Source organism: Tursiops truncatus, chromosome 19 (genome assembly GCF_011762595.2).
Source record: "Tursiops truncatus isolate mTurTru1 chromosome 19, mTurTru1.mat.Y, whole genome shotgun sequence".
In the NCBI taxonomy this organism is placed as follows: Eukaryota; Metazoa; Chordata; class Mammalia; order Artiodactyla; family Delphinidae; genus Tursiops; species Tursiops truncatus.
The window spans coordinates 18,165,544-18,183,502 of record NC_047052.1 but is presented as its reverse complement, the minus strand read 5'-3'; the positions used below and the strand labels follow the sequence as shown (position 1 = coordinate 18,183,502).

At 57.4% G+C, this 17,959-nt stretch overlaps 1 protein-coding gene and 1 non-coding gene across 6 annotated transcripts in view; both read right to left on the bottom strand.

Annotated features, from left to right (window-relative positions):
• The window catches only part of SMPD3 (sphingomyelin phosphodiesterase 3), an 81,590-nt gene that overhangs the window by 6,200 nt on the left and 57,431 nt on the right, over positions 1-17,959 (bottom strand). For 3 of the 5 annotated variants that reach the window (XM_073796354.1, XM_073796356.1, XM_019935642.3), the window contains exons 1-3: positions 5,595-14,058; positions 538-613; positions 266-421 (exon numbers count right to left, since the gene is read on the bottom strand). In XM_073796354.1, the coding sequence (XP_073652455.1) occupies positions 266-421; positions 538-613; positions 5,595-6,905 (1,543 nt within the window). In that variant the 5' untranslated portion in view covers positions 6,906-14,058. Of the gene's footprint in view, positions 1-265; positions 422-537; positions 614-5,594; positions 14,059-17,959 lie in introns of those variants that run through there. The other 2 variants (XM_073796352.1, XM_073796353.1) reach the window with 2 other exon arrangements.
• TRNAW-CCA (transfer RNA tryptophan (anticodon CCA)) lies at positions 7,411-7,483 on the bottom strand. The gene has a single exon. It is a non-coding gene; the product is annotated as a tRNA-Trp (tRNA).

The following is a 17,959-nucleotide window of genomic DNA, read 5'->3' as shown; positions in this document are numbered from 1 at the left end:
GCTCCCAGCCTTCCCTGCCAGAGGTTCATCTGTGGGGCATCTCTTTGTCTCCAGCAAGGTGGCCTCTGAGCTATTTAGGGAGATCAAGGCCTCTTATTCTAGGAATTCTCGGGGGCAGAGAAATCATAGTCTTGCTAAATGTCCCACCCCCATGCTCTGGAGGAGCAGGAAGTTACTTGAGCTGCCTGACCCCGGTCTTTCCAGCTGCGACTGGAACCCACGCCTCCCCGAGTGGCCGACCCTAATGGTGAGGAGCACGCCTCACCAGAGGAGCAGTTGTCAAAGTTAAAATCTCCGCAGACGACGTCAAACGCCACCAGCTCCTCGGGGTTGGCTGCGCTGGACGAGGAGGTAGATTTTCGGAAATCAGCCAGCCAGTCCTGAAGCATGTTCAGCTGCTCACACCGAATGTCACTGTCCTCTGTGCGGCAGAACCACAGAGAGATGATGCAGCTGCTGCCAGGCCCCAGCCAGGCCAATCCCAACACTCTGAGGGGACATTCCCCACCCGCTGAAGCTTGGGCCCCTGGACCCTACCTGGCAGGGCGTGCAGGTGTGTGCAGGAGATGTACCCGACAATTCTTTGGTCGTGAGGTGTATTTCCTACCTGCACCTGTAGGGGAGGAAGCAAGGTGTTGGTGATGAGGCCTATGAGTTATCACTTCTCTGAGCACAAGGGGACACTGGCGACTCCTGCCCCCAGCCAGGTCAAACTCTCAGAAGCCCAGCTCTGTCGACTCCTGGCTAGACTGGGGCCCTGGGAAGAATAGCACATGTCCTGCTTCTAGGAACTTCTGCTCCAGTGTGGGAGGCAGATGCATGAAGAAGTACCAGCCTGTGGCATGGTGAGTGCCACTGACAATTCAGGCACGGTTTTACAGGAGAGAGATGCAGAAATTGCTCCCCACACCCCTGCTGTCTCCTGGTGACCAGAAGGGCCACATGGATGACCCTGAAGTGCCAGCCCCTTGGTTCTTCGTCCACTCCTGCCTGGTGGCTCTTTCCTCCTCCCCTTGGTCACACCCTGGACCTGATCATGGCTTGGAGCCCATTCCTGTGAAGTCTGAATTAGGCTCCCCTCTGGGATGTGGTGCAGCCACAAAGCCCACCACCCTCGTCCACTGTGAGAAGCCTTGGACCTTGCCTTCGGCTCTGTCTTCCCAGTCTCTGCCTCTCCGGCTTCATGAGCAGTCATTTTAACTGCTTTTTGATTGTGGTCCCCTGTTAGTCCCCAGATCTGGGATGACAGCTGTGGCCGGTGTCTCCATGGCACCTATGTCATGGCTGGCCCCAGGCACCCCATGGCCTCCATCCTGAGCCCAGTCCTCCTTCCTCCACAGGGGCTTCTTCACGCTCTACTCTCCCCAACCTCGGTCCTTGCCTGCTGCTCACCTCCTTCACTGGAGACAGCGTACCTGGCAGGTGGAGTGGGGCCGAGGGCTCCTCCCTGACTCCCTGCCCAATTGCAGGTTACCCTGGCAGACTGTTTCCACGGGTTGGCATAATGAAAACGAGCAACTCAGTTGTACAGTACAGACAACTCGGCCCCCAGTGGTGAGCCTGGTGCAAGCCTGAGCCCTTGTCGGGCTGTGGTCGGGGAGGGGAGGGTTGGCAACCTAGCCTGCGGGTTCTCAGGCCCTCTGCTGGAGGCTGTGACAGGAGAGTCCCTCCTGGCGTGCTCCCCAGACCATTCTCGGGTGCCCTTCCCAGAGGCCTCTGGTTGAATCCACATCCTCTTCCTCTCTGGGCTTTCCTCCCATCTGAGCCTCAGCTGTCTTCCCCATATTTCACTAATCTATTCCAGACTGGGTTTCGTATGATGTTGAGACCCTGGACCTCGGGAAGTCTCCAGGGAGGGTGACTGTAGAGGCCAGTTCTTGGCTGAGGTGCATGCAGCAGCAGCGCGGGTGCCCCTGGCCTCTGCTGAGCATAGCTCTGCCCATCCTCCAGCTAACAGTGGCCTGGGCTCATCACGGGCCCTCTGCTCTGAGAGCCTCGGGAGGCGTCCATCCTTCTTTCTGCTGCTGAAGTCAGGTTGGTATTATTCTCCTCCATGAGGTCTTTCTCGTCATCGAACACCCTTAGCTTTCTACAGCTCTTCATCCCCTTTCCCAGCCTGGATAGATGTACATCTTTCCTTTTCCAGTGCCCAGGCAGATGAATGTCTGATTACTTGATAATGGGCCTGGATTTGGGGCTGTTTGTAAGCTCATATGTTCACCATTCACTTCTTGCCCATATTCCAGGCCCAGACCTTTGCCCAATGGTACCCCCACCCCTGGAATCCCTTGGAAATTACACACCATTGGTTCCCCCGTTGGTTGCAAAAACACAACACAGCTTTAAAACCACAGTGCCCCCAGAGGCCACACGATGGTGCTGTCTGCATCCTCAAGCCAGGAGTCTGTTCCCTCCTCTATAATAATATTCACGCTGTGAGCACCATGCCTAGCGCTTCACGGATGCGGCTTTACTAGAGCCTTACAACAACTATGAGGATTATACTAAAATTACAGCATCCGTGGCCGGGGTCATGAGGCTCTGGTGGCTGAGGCCGGTTCGAATCTGATGCTCAAATCTGACGTTCTTGGCTCATGCCCATTCCTCCCCCTGCTCTACACTGCTTTCTGAGCTCCTGGTGACTGAGCCACGCTTTTCAACAGCTGCCCATTTGAGGCTTTTAGTGCATAAGCCCCTCACTCGCTCAGCACTTCATGTCACCTGCCTGTGCTGAATCCTGGGTGGGGACGGAGACAAGTGCAGGGAGGCACCACTCGGCCCTGCTGCTGAGGAGAACCTGCCCAGAGGGAAGACACGCAGAACGAGGTATGTCAGCCCCCTGCCCTCTTCCTTCCATCAGTCCTGTGAGCTCCCCAAGATCCACTTTATTATGTGCTGGGACCTAACTGATTCCCGGAGCTTGAGTCCTCGGGAGCCACAGAGGCTCGTGTTTCTCTTGCAAAAAACAATCACTCTGAGAGGTTGTGCCTTTAGTCCTGGTGGACAAAGACTGTCAATAGAGCAGGGCCCAGAATCAGGCTCTGTCAACGCCTGAGGCAGAAGCCAGTCCATTCCCTCCCTCCTTTCTCCGGGCCTCTCGGTAGCGGGAAAGCACACTTTCCTCGAGGATGAGGAGCTCTGCAGAGTAAACGGGAAGGCAGGGCTGGACGGGGAGCCCCGGGTGAAGGGAGCAGCTCGGCTAGCACATTTCCAGCCCCTGGGCCCTTCTGGGGCTGGCCTGGCTCCTGAAACCTCGCTTATTTCACTCTTCCACGTAGAGAAAGAGGCACACTCTCGCCAACAGAGATGAGCTGGGTCTGCTGTGCCGGGCACAACAGCTCTGCTCTCGAGTTCTGTCTGACGGGAGAGGCGGGCAGCAAGACATCTGGGGCCAGGGCTGAGGAACCCCCGAGGGAAAGCTGGCTTGTGCTGGACGCCGCTGAGGAGAGCTCCACTGAGGTGGGGCAGCCAAGACAAGGGGCATCGGCACATGGAGGCCCCTCAGGGTGCTGCTGGAGCAGAGCCCAGGGAGGTTGGAGGGGCCCAGGTGAAGGCTGACTTCTCCCTGATGCAGCAGGAAGAGGGTAAAAGGAGTCAGACTTGGGACATGAGGAGGACAGGTTAGAAATGGGAGGACAGCCCAAAACATCTGGGTGGATGCAGAGGAATGGTGGCCTGGGCAGTGATCTTGCAGCTGGAGATATGGGGTGGACCCAGAGGTATCTGGAAAGTGAAAGTGGGAGCCCGGGTAGATTGACTGGGCTCAGGGCAAGAGAGTCCTCAGCAAGTGCGGAAATGGAGGCTGTGGAGCCACTTCCCCGGGCAGGTGCCTGGGGCCGGCTGGCCATGGTGTAACAGCTTGGAAATGAAGAGGGCTGCCAAGTGGGGCCACCTGCTCTGGGGGCTGCCAACCCCCAGCTCAGGCTGAGAGCTGGACAGAATGCAGCAGACATGGTGCTGCCAGATCTGCCAAGGTGGGGAGAGAAGTTGCAAACTGAGTTTCATGTGAAATTGCTTGATTTTTAAATGTTGGCCAACACAAGAAATTTTTTAATGGTGTGGACCAAATTAAACACATCTGAAGACTAGTTTTAGATCCAGGAGGTAGAGGGCTCTTCAGCATTTAAAGGATGGGCAGGCGACAAGGAGCCTGGAAGGAACAGCCAGAGAGGTAGGAGGTGGGAGGGAAGCCCGTGTCGGAGGGGCTGTCCCAAGGAGACTTGTGACCCTGGTGGGCATGATAGTTGGGGTGCCAGGCTGAGGAAAGAGAGGAGGAGGAGGCATGTGGGCTGGGGGAAGGCTTGAAGGGGCCCTGGCCTTTGAGCGGTCTGTAGTAGAGCAGGCGGGAGGGAGAGGGTGCGTTCCCTCCCACCCACAAACTGACATGTCCCTTCCTTCCCCAGAAGGTCACTCCGGCTGCTGAGACAGAACACTGACAAATCATATGCCAAAATGGGGAGGTTGGTCTCCTGTAAGAGGAGTGCCTTCAATTTCAGCATCTCAGGAGAGCCAGGGACCACAGATCTGCGCCGGCTGAGCCACACAAGAGCCTGAGCGATGGGAGGGGAGTTCTGGGCGTTGGGGTGTGGCCCTGGCTCCGGCAGGCTCCATGTGGACCATCCGGCGGGCCCTCGCTCCTGGTAGGAGCTTGACTGACAGGTGGCACTTCCCTGGACAGGCTGAGCACAGTCAGAGCTGAGGCCTGGGCATGAGTGCCTCACCACGCTGGGCCTCCACAGTAGCCGCACCAGCCCCCTCCGTTCACGGAACCCCTTCTGGGAGAACTGAGAAGTCTTGAGGGGAATACAGAGAAGATCCGCACCCGAAGCAGCTGCCGCCTCTGGGGGCGGAAAGCCCCGTTCTGTAGCAGCTGGCCAAACGGTGCTTCGGAAAACTCTGGAAGCACCAAGAGCAGCTTTTGGATGGGGAGCAGAAAGTCAACACGCTGAGCGTGTCAGGCTCAGAAGAAGATAAATGCGTAATGACCAAATTACCATGGTCTAAAAGCTCTCCCAATTGCATCCAAATTAGCAGAAATAATTATGATTCACTTTAATTAGTGACTGTGGAAGTGAAGCCTCGGGCTGGTGGGCAGAGGGCCTGGTGTGGCAGCTGCGTGACAGCCAGGAGGAAGAGGGCATGCTGGCCAGTGAGCCTGGTGGCCTGAGGCAGCGGGTGTGGTAACGCCCAGGGCCTGAGAGGCCTGCCTGCAAGCCTACCGCCATTTGTCTGCAATGATTCAGAGAAGGGGCTCCCTGCCTCCACCGCCTACCACCTTCACCACCGGCACCGTGGGAACCTCCCAGGCCTCGCCGCTCCCGTGCCGCTCCCCACCTTGTGAGTAGGCTCTGCGTTGCCCCCGCTTTACAGATGGGGGAATGGTGGCTCAGAGATCTGAGGAACTTGCCTGAGATCACCCAGCCTGGAGCCTCGGCTCCTGTCCCTGCATTATTTCCCTTGTCCCTGAGCTGGGGGCCCCCCGGTTCCACTCCATGAAAGGTCTTGTCTGCCCCATGCCCTCCAAGAGAGCGGGGACCCTGGCTGCAGCCTGCCTCCCCCCATGGCTCTGGGCCCTGCTGGCTGAGGCCTCCTACCTTGAGATACAGAGCTCCCTTCGAGGCCAGGCTGTCGGAGGACCGCCCGTTGGGGTAACAGTGATAGGCCACGTCCATGATGGGGTAGCGGCTGGCAAAGAAGAGGCCGCTGTTGAGACACTTGAAGCTGCAGCAGCCATGGCAGCCGTAGACTCCGACATCATAGAGGATGTACTCGAAGTAGCCGTGCAGCTGGTCTTTCAACTTGGCGGCCGCCCGCTTGTCAAACACCTCCTGCAGGCATAGGAAGTCCAGGTTGGCAGGAAAGAAGGCTGAGACCTCGTGGTCAAAGGCCTCGTCCGGGTGGCGCCTCCTGCGCACGGCTGCCTTCTTCGCCACCGAGGACTTGTACGGGAGCTTGCTGTTGGCGCCCGGCTCCCCACCGCCGCCGTCAGCCCCGGCCCGCGCCTTCACCAGTGACTCCCTGGAGGCTGAGGGGCTGCCCAGGCTCCCCGAGTCCCCATCCCGCTGACTCTGGTTGGGCGTCTGGCCCTGTGGGCCCCCACCAGCCCCGTTCCTGGCCTGGCCCCCAGAAGGGGGGTCGACGGCTTCAGGGGGCCGGCCCCCCTCGTCGCCACTGATGCGCACGATGCAGGCGTCCTCAAGGCTGCCACCTTCAGCTGGGTCCCCGGAGGCCAGGCCATTGGCAGCCTCGTCGCTAGGGTGACGCCCACCGTATTCCACAGAGGCCGTCCTCTTAATGCTCCCAGGGACGGCCCGGGCCACGCCATCACTGCCCTGCGGTGACACCAGGCTGCTGAAGCTGGCCGCGCTGATGGAGGTGTTGGTGGGTGAGTCGATGTAGATTTTGATCTGGGGCCTACTGGCCCCATTGCGGATTCTCTGGCCGATTTCTTTGGCCCGGACTTGGGTGTTGAAAACGTTGTTGAGCCTAGCCAGCGAGTCTGGGAGGAGGCAGAGGTTGGCAGTGGCGAAGCAGAAGCTTTTGCCAGGACCTGTACCCTTCCATTCACTGTGCAGGGCCGCCCCGCTGGCTGGGCCCTTGTCCTCCAGCCGGGAGTAGACGTAGGGCCGGCGGGCCGACTGCAGGGTGGACCAGAGGAGGAACCCAAGGAGCGCAAAGGGCAGCGAGGCGACCAGGAGGGCCAGGTAGACGGGCGTGAAGAGCACGGTGCAGAGCAGCTGGAGGTAGCACGGGTCATCCGCCCGCTGGCGCTTCTCGTAGGTGGTGGGTATGAAGGAGGCCAGGAGCCGGTCCGCCAGCCAGTAGCATGGGAAGATGAGGGCCCAGGACACGGCGTGCAGGGCGGACAGACAGCTGTTGGGAAAGGGGGTCGTGTACAAAACCATTGCAGCTCAGTGGGCGCCGCAGCCGGCCCTACTACATGATGTCCCTGGCGGTGCAGGCTCTTTCCTGGGCGGGGCGGGCGAGTGGGGGGCGGCCGGAGGAGGGTCACGTGCTGGTGAGACACGACTGTGGATGGTCAGCGGCACATGTCGGCCAGCCAGTCATGGTTCCCCTCAGTGGGCCATGCTGGGCCACCAAAGGCTGCTGGAGAACCTGCAAGACAGAAAGTGAGGGGTCTTTTATTCATCTTTAGGGGGCCAGGTCGGATGCTGGGGTCGTTGCCCTGCTCACCCCACTCCTGCCTCCTCTGACATGAGCAGGACTGTTCTGAGGACCAGGCCGGAGCTGGCAGGCTCATGTGGGGCGTTTGGGACCGGGAGCGGGCCTGGCATGCTGCATTTGCCTGTGTGTTTGGCTCTCTTCAAGGAAACTGCCTGGTGACCTGACTGCCTCTAGCTGACCCTTTTTTTTTTTTTTGGCTGCACTGTGTGGCTTGTGGGATCTTAGTTCCCTGACCAGGGATCGAACCTGGGCCCCTGGCATTGGACGCTCAGAGTCCTAACCACTGGACCACCAGAGAATTCCCTAGCTGACCATTTTGACTTTGTAAGCTAATTGCTTGGAAACTGGCCCAGGATTTGAGGAGCACAGTTTGTGGGCATGTAGGGCATGGCGGGTCCTAGAGGATGCCTGGGCCTGACACTGGCCTGGAGCAGCCTGAAGCCCGTCAGGAGCCAGGGGTGTGTTTAGAACAGGCGAGGGGTAAGCCTGAGAGGAGCTGCAGACACAGCCTCCTGTCACTGAATGCCAAAAAGGGGCCAGGGGGTCCTGGGGTAGAGGGCAGCGTGGCTGGCGGGGCCCCGGAGGGGAGAGTCCCTCCACAACCAGGCTCTCACTGTGCCCCAGCCTGCAGCATCAGACTGTCTCTGCCATCCCACTCCTGCTGAGCCCCAGCAGAAAGTGCCTGACGAGGACCCAGGCACTGTGTGGGCCTTCTGAAGTTCTAGAATGATCAGAGTTACCCAGTTACAGGGGACCCTGATGGTCCCTGTGACCTTTGAAGAAGCTCCCTGGAGCTTTGAGGGTCTGGCCCAAGCTTCTCCCCTAAGCCCCCCCGCCACACAGCCCCAGGGCCCAGCTGAGGCTCACAGCTGCCAGAATGAGTCCACTCCGGGTCCCCACCCTAGCCCGTGCGGGAGCTGCCATGGGTCTCAGAGCAGGCCCAGGGCCCCCGCCGGGAGAGGCCGCAGGTGCATTCATTGTACTGAACGTAGAATCAATAAAGACAAGGGTCTGGACTACTTACCCAGCCTCCAGGGACCAAGGGTGATCATTCTGTGGTGCAGCTGGTATAAACATAACGCAGAGTTTTTATGACCAGATCAGCTGGGGGACTCATTTCCTGTTGATGTCTCACGGGCCCAGCCCTGCTTCTGCCATGGCACCTTGGGGGTCTGTGTCCACAGGGCCATCTGTCCTGGCTCCACACCCTCTCTTCCTCCTGCCTTCCTGGTCACCTCAGCCGGGACCTGGGTACCATCTGGATTCTGCCTTCCCTCAGTCCTCACATCCTATCAGTCCCTCCGGCCCACCCAAGCCCCCGTGGAGCCCCTGTGCTGGTCCAGGACTGCATCACATGTCACCCACTTTCCCGGCCTCTTCCCCATCAGGCCATCCTCCACACGATGGCTGGAGAGACTCTGTCTAATCTGATCACATCACAGACGCCTCAGCCCCACTGAGGCCTTGCTCAGCACTTATTGGGCGTTGCGTCTCCCCAGCCAGGCCCACCCATGTCTGCAGCCCCAGCCCTCTTTGTGTTCACCTCCCAGTCTCCGGATGTGGTTTCCTGTCCACGCCTTGCTATTTTCTCTGCCCCTCGTCTAGCTCACCCTTCTTCTTCTAAGACTCAGCTTAGAAATCACCTCCTCAGACAAGCCCTTTTGTCCCCCTTGCCAGGTGGCTTAGGTTCCTTCTCTGGGGGCTCCCGTCCCCCTTGGGCATGGCCTGATCTCTGCAATTCTAGATCATAAACGCTCATGGGGTGAGGCTACCTCCCTGCAGAACTGGGGGCTTCTTGGAAGAAGGAGCTGCACTGAGGGCGCCGGGGTTCCCCGGGCTGCACCAGCAGCGGGATCTCAGGAAATGGGTGAGTGAACCTTGGTCGATCTGCCTCACGGTGTAAGGAGGGGGAGTTTCAGTCACCCAGTCGCACTACTGCGGCCACCATCTGATGTCGGGGTGTGGTGCTCAACCTGGAACAGAGCTTAATGTCGGAAGATGAACTTAAGCCGGTGGCTGTGTCTGGTTCTGAAGAATGTGTTTCACAAAGATTTTACTTTCTTCAGAGGAAATCACTTTGAAGCAAACACAGGAAGGTTACGTTTCGAAGCAGGTGTGTCTACTCAGACCACAGCCATCTGACCAGGAGCCCCTCACTCAGGTATGAGCAACAAGGCTCACTGGTGGTGAGGCCAGAGAGCCGGCCCCAGTATCTTCCCTGCCACATGCTGTCCTGGAGCCTCAGACTCAGCCAGTGGCCTTCACCACCTCCCCCATACCCAGCCCGAATCCTGGCCTCTGAGGGCCAGACCCCGGGTCGGGGATGTCCTAACCCTGATGGCTTTGGTCCTGTGATGGGCTCTTTCAAGGGCCCTGTGAACTCAGGCCGGACTGGTGGGCTCAGGCCCCAAGACCAATTTCATAATGACAGTGGCTGAAATTGGAGGACTTGCTGCAAGTGTGCTGACCCTCTGTGCCATGATCTCCTCTAACCCCACAGCAGAGCTGTGTCACCTCTGTGGCTCAGGGCTCGCAGCTCAGGCTTGGAGGGGCTGGTGGCTACCCAGGGAGGCCACACCTGCCATCTGACATACTCACTTGTTCTTTCTTTAAATCCCAGCAGTTTCATTTGAGTTTAACCTGGAGTTGGGGTGACAGCCCCCTCGCACTCCCACGTAGCCTGATGGGTTTGCCTTCCCCTCTCCCACGGCATACCGAGTGTACACCTACAGGAGCCAGCTGGCTCCAGGCTGGCTGCAGCGAGAGCTGCAAGAGAGGACGCAGCCGCCTGAACCATCTGGGCCCCCAGGAAGAGCCTGCAGGTCCTGTCCCTGTGGGGTGGGGTGTCTGGAGCTGCCCCAGCTGCCAGGAGCACCTGCGGTTGGTACCAAGGTGTTCGGGGTTGGGGTCCAGGCCAGAATGGGGAGCCCTGGATGTCGCCCCAGTGTCAAAGAACAGACCCCCTCCCACGTCTCCCTCCCCTTTCCTCTTCTCTGTAGTCTGAGGTCATCAGCCCAGCCCCTGAGCTGCCCTGCCCCACCCGGCACCGTTCCCCTGTGCTCAGTCTCAGGCCACAGGCCCCAGACCCGCAGTCTGCACCGCGGTCCAGAGGAGCTTCCGAAACAATCCGATTAGACTCTTTCTGCCTTTGGTGGTCTCATTGTTTCGGGGGACGAAGTCCAGTCTCCCAGTCTCTGTCTAGGGTCCTCTGTGTTCCTGCCCTCACTGGCCTCTTTCCCCACCCAGCCTCCACCTGGGCTCCTCCACCACCTCTGATGCCCACTGCTGTCTGACCTCCAGGCCCCTGCCGGGCTCTCTGCCTGAGACTCCTTTCCTGCCTTGTCTCCTATCAGCTCCTCCTTAACTCTTCAGGGCCCAGCTGATATGCCGCCTCCTGGCAGGGTGGGATGGGGGGGCAGGAGGGGTCTTCTTTGACCCACCCAGGGCTGCCTGTGACCCCCAAACCCTCTCCATGCTGTGCTGTCATCCTGGCAGGAACTGGAGTGGTTTAACATCTGGATCCCACAAACGGAACTCCATCAGGACTGTCTGGCTGAGCTCAGGGCGGGCCTGAGGAAGGGATGGGCCCTGCTGTGTCCAGGCTGAGAGGCTGGGAAGGTGGAGCGGGTGGGGCTGTCTGCCCTACAAGGAGCACTGTCACACTGTGTTAGGAGTCAGGCGTGGCCGAGCCCTGGCTGTGATGACAGCTCTGGAGAAAGGATTTGGGAGGAAAGGAGAGGGTCTGTTCTGTTCACGCCTTGCTGCCCTCCAAGCAGAACTGGCCTGTGTTCCGTGGGGTGGCCATAGCTCCGTTATGGGTCAGAGGTAAATGCAGCCTCACTTCATAAAAGGCTTCCTGAGATAAATTCTTAAACCTTCGGTTGTGTGTGGCTCATCCCCAACACTGGCTGATCAGGGTTAGGATCTGCTGGGACAGGGCTATTGGTTGGTGGTGAGTGTCCCTCTTCAGCTGCCCTGGGTCCTCCTCACTTCTGCTGTGGCCCCAGAAACCCTTTTCGGCAAGTTCCCTCCCCAGCCCTGACTGCAGTGGTAGGTGTGACTTTTCTGCCTTCCCTGGGCTGGTCGTAGGAATGTTTTTTGTCCCCATTCAGGCATCGATGGATTTGAGGGGGCTGGCAGCCCAGAGGGCCGATGGGCAGTGGTGGCCATCACAGCGGTTCTCCGAGATGTGGTAGATCCGAGCACCTCAGTCCTTCCTGCCTGCCATCCTGGCCCTTCACGACTCTCCTACGTCCCCTGTCCAGAACCCCTCCACCCGCCTCTCCTTCCACGGTGCCCTGGACATAAGGAGCCTCAGGTGCTGCCCACATGCCCTGCTGCCACGTGCAGTCCCTGCATCCACGCACAGAAGCTGCTGACACAGTTGACACAAAAGGGATTGCTACCAATGGAGCTGGTTTCTAAAGCTCTGTGGGTAATTATTTTGTCTCAGTGAAATGAAAGGAGGGTAAACAAACAACAATACATTAATTAGTCTGATCTACACTTTCTCCACGAAAGAGGAGAGCAAAGTTAAACATTGGAGGCTGGCAGATTTTCAGAGAACCCGAGAGTCCTCGGAGGGCTGGCAGGGCAGGATGTGGTGCACAGGCACCCAGCCTGCGCCCCCAGTCCCAGCCCTTTCTCTCGCCTGGCCTGGCCCGGGTTCTGTCTCCCAGGGAGGAACACCTGCCTCTCCTCCCCGCCGCAGTTCTCTGCTTCCGTGTCCTGGGGTTGGCACCTTTGCCAAGCAAAGTCCACCATGGGCATTTCTGGTGGGGCTGACAGGTCTCTCAAAGGCCCTGTGTGCTGAGCGGTTGCCAGTCACCCCTGCAGGCAGGATTGCTCTCTCAGGTTCCTATTTTAAAGCCGACCATCACCCTCGGGCTTATCCCTATTGTGAATCCTGGTGTGTGGCTTCTAGGGTTGCTTGGGATGACCTCTGCCCCAATACCATCGTTTCCAGAACTGGCCTGGAGTCCCAGACACCCTCAGGTCCTGGGCTCAGGAGTGGGGGTCTACAGAGTGCCCAAGAGAGGGCTCCCAGGACGCAAACACTCTGTTCTAGAAGCAGAGACCACAGCCTCACTCCCTCACCCCCGGCTGCATTGCTCAATGCTCAGCATGGGCTCAAAGGTCAGGCTGACCTGAGTGAAACCCTGGCACTGGAGTCAGGCTCACTGAGCCTCTGTCTCATCACGGGAGTAACAGTACCTGCCTCCCAGGACTATCACGAGGATTAAAGGGGGCCAGGCCACTAACATGGCTGGCCCTGTTTCCTTCCCTACCTCCCCCTCTCCTTGGAGGGCCTCCCTGACCACCCCTCCCCTGAGGCTGGCCCTGTGTGCCCTGTTTGTTCTCCCCGACCTGTAAACTCAGTGAAGTTTGCAGACAGGACCAGCTGGTTCTGTGTGCTGTTCTGGGACAGCCTGAGCCTGCCCGCTGTATTTCTAGGCCCCGGACTGAACTGCAGAGCCCTCAGATTCTCAGAGATGCCTCCACACCTTAGGTCGGAGCCGCTGGCCTTCACTAACTTGTTCCTCCCGCTGCGGCGAGGACTGGACTGGGTCTGATTGCGACAAGGAGACCGGGCTGTGGAGCCAGGATGGACAGAGGAGCAGAGAGCTCCACAGTTTGAAGATGGGAGAGGAAGAGGCGGCTGGTCAGGTCCTGGACAGCACCTGGGAGGTCACAGGCCCAGCCACTCCCAGACAGGCAATGCCTGGGCCATTGAGAGCAAGCAGCTCATACCGCAGTTGCTTCTGCAGGTTACTGATGATCTGTGGTGACCCGTCAACACGGAGACCCCTGTTTGCTAACCTGTGACCTGCGGCCACCACAGCATGAGAAGTGGGGACTCGGACTGATCAAAGTCACTGTCCTCAGAGCTCTGGGGCTGGCTAATCTGCCCTCCCCTGGGGAGGGCATCCTCAGGAACAGGGCCTGGCCAGGCCTGGTCCTGTTTGAGTGAAGATGGCAGGGTAGAGAGATGGGTCCCCAACAACCCTTGTGGGCGAGCTGCAATGGACAGGATCTCTGCTACTGGATGCCAAATAACACTGGCACTGAGACGCCATCCCACTTCCATCTCCCTGGGAAGTGGACCTGGCATGTGTGCTGATCCCCAAGATGAGCTGCACAGAGGCCCAAAGGGTCCTAGGGGTGCTGACTTTGAATTTAAATTTCTCCTGCAGCATGAAAGTGAGTAAGCCAGACCAGTTCTACTGGCGAAGGCAAGCCCTGGCCCCTCTGAGGAAGCCCACACCATCTTTTGGGATCTCTAAGCCTTACTTTGGGAACTTCTGGGAATCTGGGTCAGGTGTTGCCCCATGTTGGGCTAGGATGGGCCCTGGCCCTCCCTCACACCACTTGCATCTGGTCCTCATGCCTGCTGAGCCCTCTTATCCCGGCAGCAGGGCTGGGAGTCCTGGAGCAGAGGGACCTCCTCTCATCGTCTTTGTTTCCAAAGGCTCACGTCTAGCAGGAGCTGAGCCAAGCCCCAGGTTTCCGCAGGAAAGGCGGAGAGGAGTGTTCCAATCCAATGACCAGAATGTGCTCGCATCCCCGGCAGCACTGAGATCAGGGCCGGCCCATTTCTGCCTGGATGCCTGCTGGGGAGGGGTTGGCATGGCAACATGAGCTCTGAGCTGCTGAAACTTGGAGTCAACTCGTAGCTGGGAGGACAGAAAGAACGACGGAAGAGGATGCTTTCCCATGCGACGCAGGTGAGACAAATCCAGGCTAATCCCTGAAAGCCACATCCCAGAAGCAGAACCAGGGTCCAGGGTCTGGTGTGAACACGTGCTGTAGCAACGACTCCCACCAACACAGCTGTACCAGGTAAATGTCTATTCACCCTTCCATGTCCAAAGCACCTGCCTCCCCTTCCTTGAAGCCCTCCCCAGCCTCCCTACCCCTCCCATCTCTCCCTCCCTTGCATATCCCCAACTGTCCCTCTAATCTGGTACTTGCCGGTTTGCACATAAGGCCCCCCACCAGCCTGGGAGCTCCCAGTGGAGTCTCAAACACCAACACAGGCCCGAATCCTAGCCTGCTCCAGCGCTATGGATGTGGCAGACCTCTACTTTGCTGCCCCACACCAATGCAAGGGGAGGGCCATGAGCTACACCAGGCCAGTCGGCACCCCAGCAGCCTCTTGACCCCACTGAATGGTCACACGACCCTAGCCCTTCCTGGACCCCTCGAGAAAGAGGCCTGCATTTTCTCTGAGATGGAAGCACTAAGAGCCTAAAGCTTCTGGAGCCCTCCTGGAGAGTGAATCCAGTTCAGAGGAAAACAGACCTTAGGGCTGGAAGGAGAGAGGTCAAGTCCTGGTGACATCTTTGAGCTCCAGTTTCCCTGTGCCTGAGGCCAACGCAAGCCCCAGAGTTTCTAACTAACGAGTTGGCAAAGTACCTTTTTCTTTGCTCTAGACACTTTGAGCTGGGTTTCTGTCACTTGCCCCCAAAAGGATCCTGACTAATATATACCTGCTACTTGATTTTTCCAAAACTTAATTCTTATCAGTTCCCTTGCTGTGCAAACCTCCCTTGGTACCCCCTGGCTTGCCTACTGGGAAAAGGGGGTCTCCCTCCCGAGTCCTTGAAGGCCTGGTGAGACCTGGTGCCTGTGGTTTGTGCCCCATGAGCATCCCTTAGGAGACAGCAGTGCAGACATTATAAGCACAAACTCTGGTGTCAGAAGTGCAGGTTCAGGTCCTGCTTCTGATATTGGACAAGGTGCTTAACTGACTCTCTGAGCTGTAGTTTTCTCATCTGTTAAGCACACATCGTAACAATATCTCAGGGTAGTTAGCGAGGATGGATGGGCAGCACTTAGCATGGTGCCTGACACATCTCTAATACAGTCAGCCCTCTGAATCCACGGTTCCTCACTCCTCCATATCCGTGGATGCGGATCCCACAGATACGGAGGGCTGACTCTAAGGGACTTGAGCGTCTCTGGATTTTGGTATCTGTGGGAGGTCCTGGAACCAATCCCCTGTGGATACTGAAGGACGACTGTAATATTACTTTATTACTACTACTACTACTGTTAATTTCTTTGTTGCAAAGGCCCTCAAGATACAGCTGGAGCCTTTGAAGTTTCCTCCTCGTGTGCTTGGTTGCTTGACAAAAAGCGTGCCCTGCTATCCCAAATGAGGGGCGGGGATGGTGCAGGGGATGCCGGGCCTCCATCTGCAGACAGGACTGTCTATTGTGGGCTGCTTGTGCAAGCCCAAGTCACAGGCCTCTGCAGAAGCCAGATGCAGGCAGTGGGGCCATAAAATTTTCAAAACGAAATTTTCCATGGGAGCTATTAATGCGTCATGTGGTTTCTGAGAATAGGAACAGGCTGCAAGCAGCTCTGTGGCGCTCCTTCAATCAGTCAGCCTCGGCATTTCCATGTCAGAACTCAGAAAGCCCAGATAAAGGCAATTCCTGCGTGACCGGAAAGCAAATCTTAAGCCAAGTTGAAGTTATATGTGCTGGGGTGCCCCAACCAACCTAGTGTTTAGAGTTGCAAGACCTCTGGGTTCAGGACCTTGTATAGCAGGGATGTGGGCCAGTTGCCTGGGAGTGTGGGCTCCATATGGGGTGGGGCTGAGTTCAAAGATCTGGCCACCCTACCCTCTATGGTCTGCCATTCCAGAATCATCTGTTGGTGACTGAAATGGGGACTGTTAAGGAGAAGGCTGGATGGTGGCTGATACCTAAATCCACCCCTGCGCCATCCTGAGCGGCATCTTCTCTCATTCCTAGGTACCCTTGTATTAGGTTCAGGAACCTGCCTGCAGCCAGATCTGTCTGCCTAGAGTCTGCTGAGGGCTGAAGCCCATAGGGCGCCTGCCAGTCCTTTGCCCTCACGACGGCTGAACCCAGGGTGGGGAGGTGCTGGGGGGTGAGGGCTTCCTGCATAATGAATATCAGGTCTGAGATGGCCCTGTTCACAGGGTCTGCTCCACTTGGCATTGACAGGGCAGCTCCAGGGCAGGACTGGAGCAGGCAGTTGTTGACCACTGGAGAGGTCACGTGCCAACAGCTGAGCATCTAGACAGGCCTGGGCCTCCTACTTCAAGAGCTCTGAGCCTGCCCAGGTGCTGAGGTTTGTGCCTGAGCCTCACCTTGCAAGTGGCCAGAAGCCGGGCATCCTGGAACTCCCTAGCAGGTCACGTCACCTGCCTCAGGTGAGCCCTGTGTTGTCTGCTGTGTGACCAGCTGAGTGCCAGCCCCCAACAAGTTCCCTGCTGGCCAGTGCCACTCAGGAGAGTCCTTCCTCAGGGACGGACACTAGGAGGAATCTCGCTTCTCTCAGGCTCCGCTGTTGAGGCTTTTGTCCCAGCAAAGTCCCTGCTTCACTGACATGAGAGCTGATGTTAATGGTCCCTGAGCCGAACAAGGCTTGGAACATACTTCACTTAAGAAGAAATGACAACATACTTTCTGTGGGAGTGGAACTTTAAATACAAGTCCACACAAATGGCAGGATTTATGCAGACTCAGTGTTCAGCTGGGTTTCAAATACAGCCTTTCCTCCTGGAATTGATTGGCTGGCAGAGCAGTGTGTAGGCATTTCAAGGCACCAGAGAACACAGATGAAGAAAACAAACCTCCCTAAAATGGAATAGACTTGCTAAAATTCTTCTGAAAGGAATCATTTCACATTCAGCCTGAAGTTTTCTATGCAAAGAACACTTAACAAACTGAGTCCTAGAGGAGAATTTATGCAAAGATTAAAAAGCAAATCAGTGCGAATGAGTAAATAAAATCAGGCATCAGCATCTCACCAACCTTCCCTGTAGCTCTGGGCAGCTGGGCCCGAGGGCTGCATTTCTGAACCGAGACTGGATCTCACTCCCCACTGAGGGCTGAGGTCCTTGTCCTGGGCCCTTTCAGAGGCCTTGGACACCAGGCCACTGCTATCCTCAGGTCCTGCCTCTGCACACGGCACCACAGGAGCCCTTGGCTCTGAGAGAACCAGCCAGAAGACCTCCTGAGAGAGGATGGCCCAGCTCAGGCCGAACCATGGACTGCTTGCTTGGGGAGGCCTCCGACCTGCCTGCAGGGCTGTCCTGGGCCTGCTCCAGAAGGTATAACTGGGAGGGGATTGGGGGCTGCTGTCTGCTACCCTGGGGAGTGGGACTTAGAGCTACATTTGCATAAGAATGTGAATTAGTCATTTGTCCACAGCAAAGACCAGTGGGGAAGACATCATGGGGATCTATAGCCCCCCAAGTTCCCTCTAATTGCTACCACCAAAACTGCTTCCAGGGGTCTTCTGAGGCTCTGGGTTCCAGTTAACCCCTGCCTCTCTGGTAGTGGTGCCCTGTCTATACCTGCTCTTAGCTGTTGAATCCTACACTTCTGAAAAGGGAGACAAGAACTCTTGGATGGAGACCACATGTCCCCAGATTGCTGGTGTAGACATTGCTAGTGTAGACAGTGACGTGTTTCCATTCAGGAGTGACTAACTTAAAAAGATATGCATGCTTTGCCTTTGTGAAGATCGGGTTAGACTTTTCTTCCCTTTTTGCCCACATCTGCCTGCAAGCCTAGGACAGGCCTCTTACGTCGCTTCTTCTGGCCCTTAGAGCAGTGCGGGCCTACTTTCTAGGCATGAGGCAAGATTGCACCTCCTGGTCCCCTTGCAGTTGGGTGTGACTAGCTCTGACCCACAAGCTGTGAGTGAAAGTGATGTGTGTCACTGCTGGGCCAGAGTACTTCACAGCAGGTATATGCGGTTGGTCCTGGGGGCCAAGCAGGGCCTGCAGGGG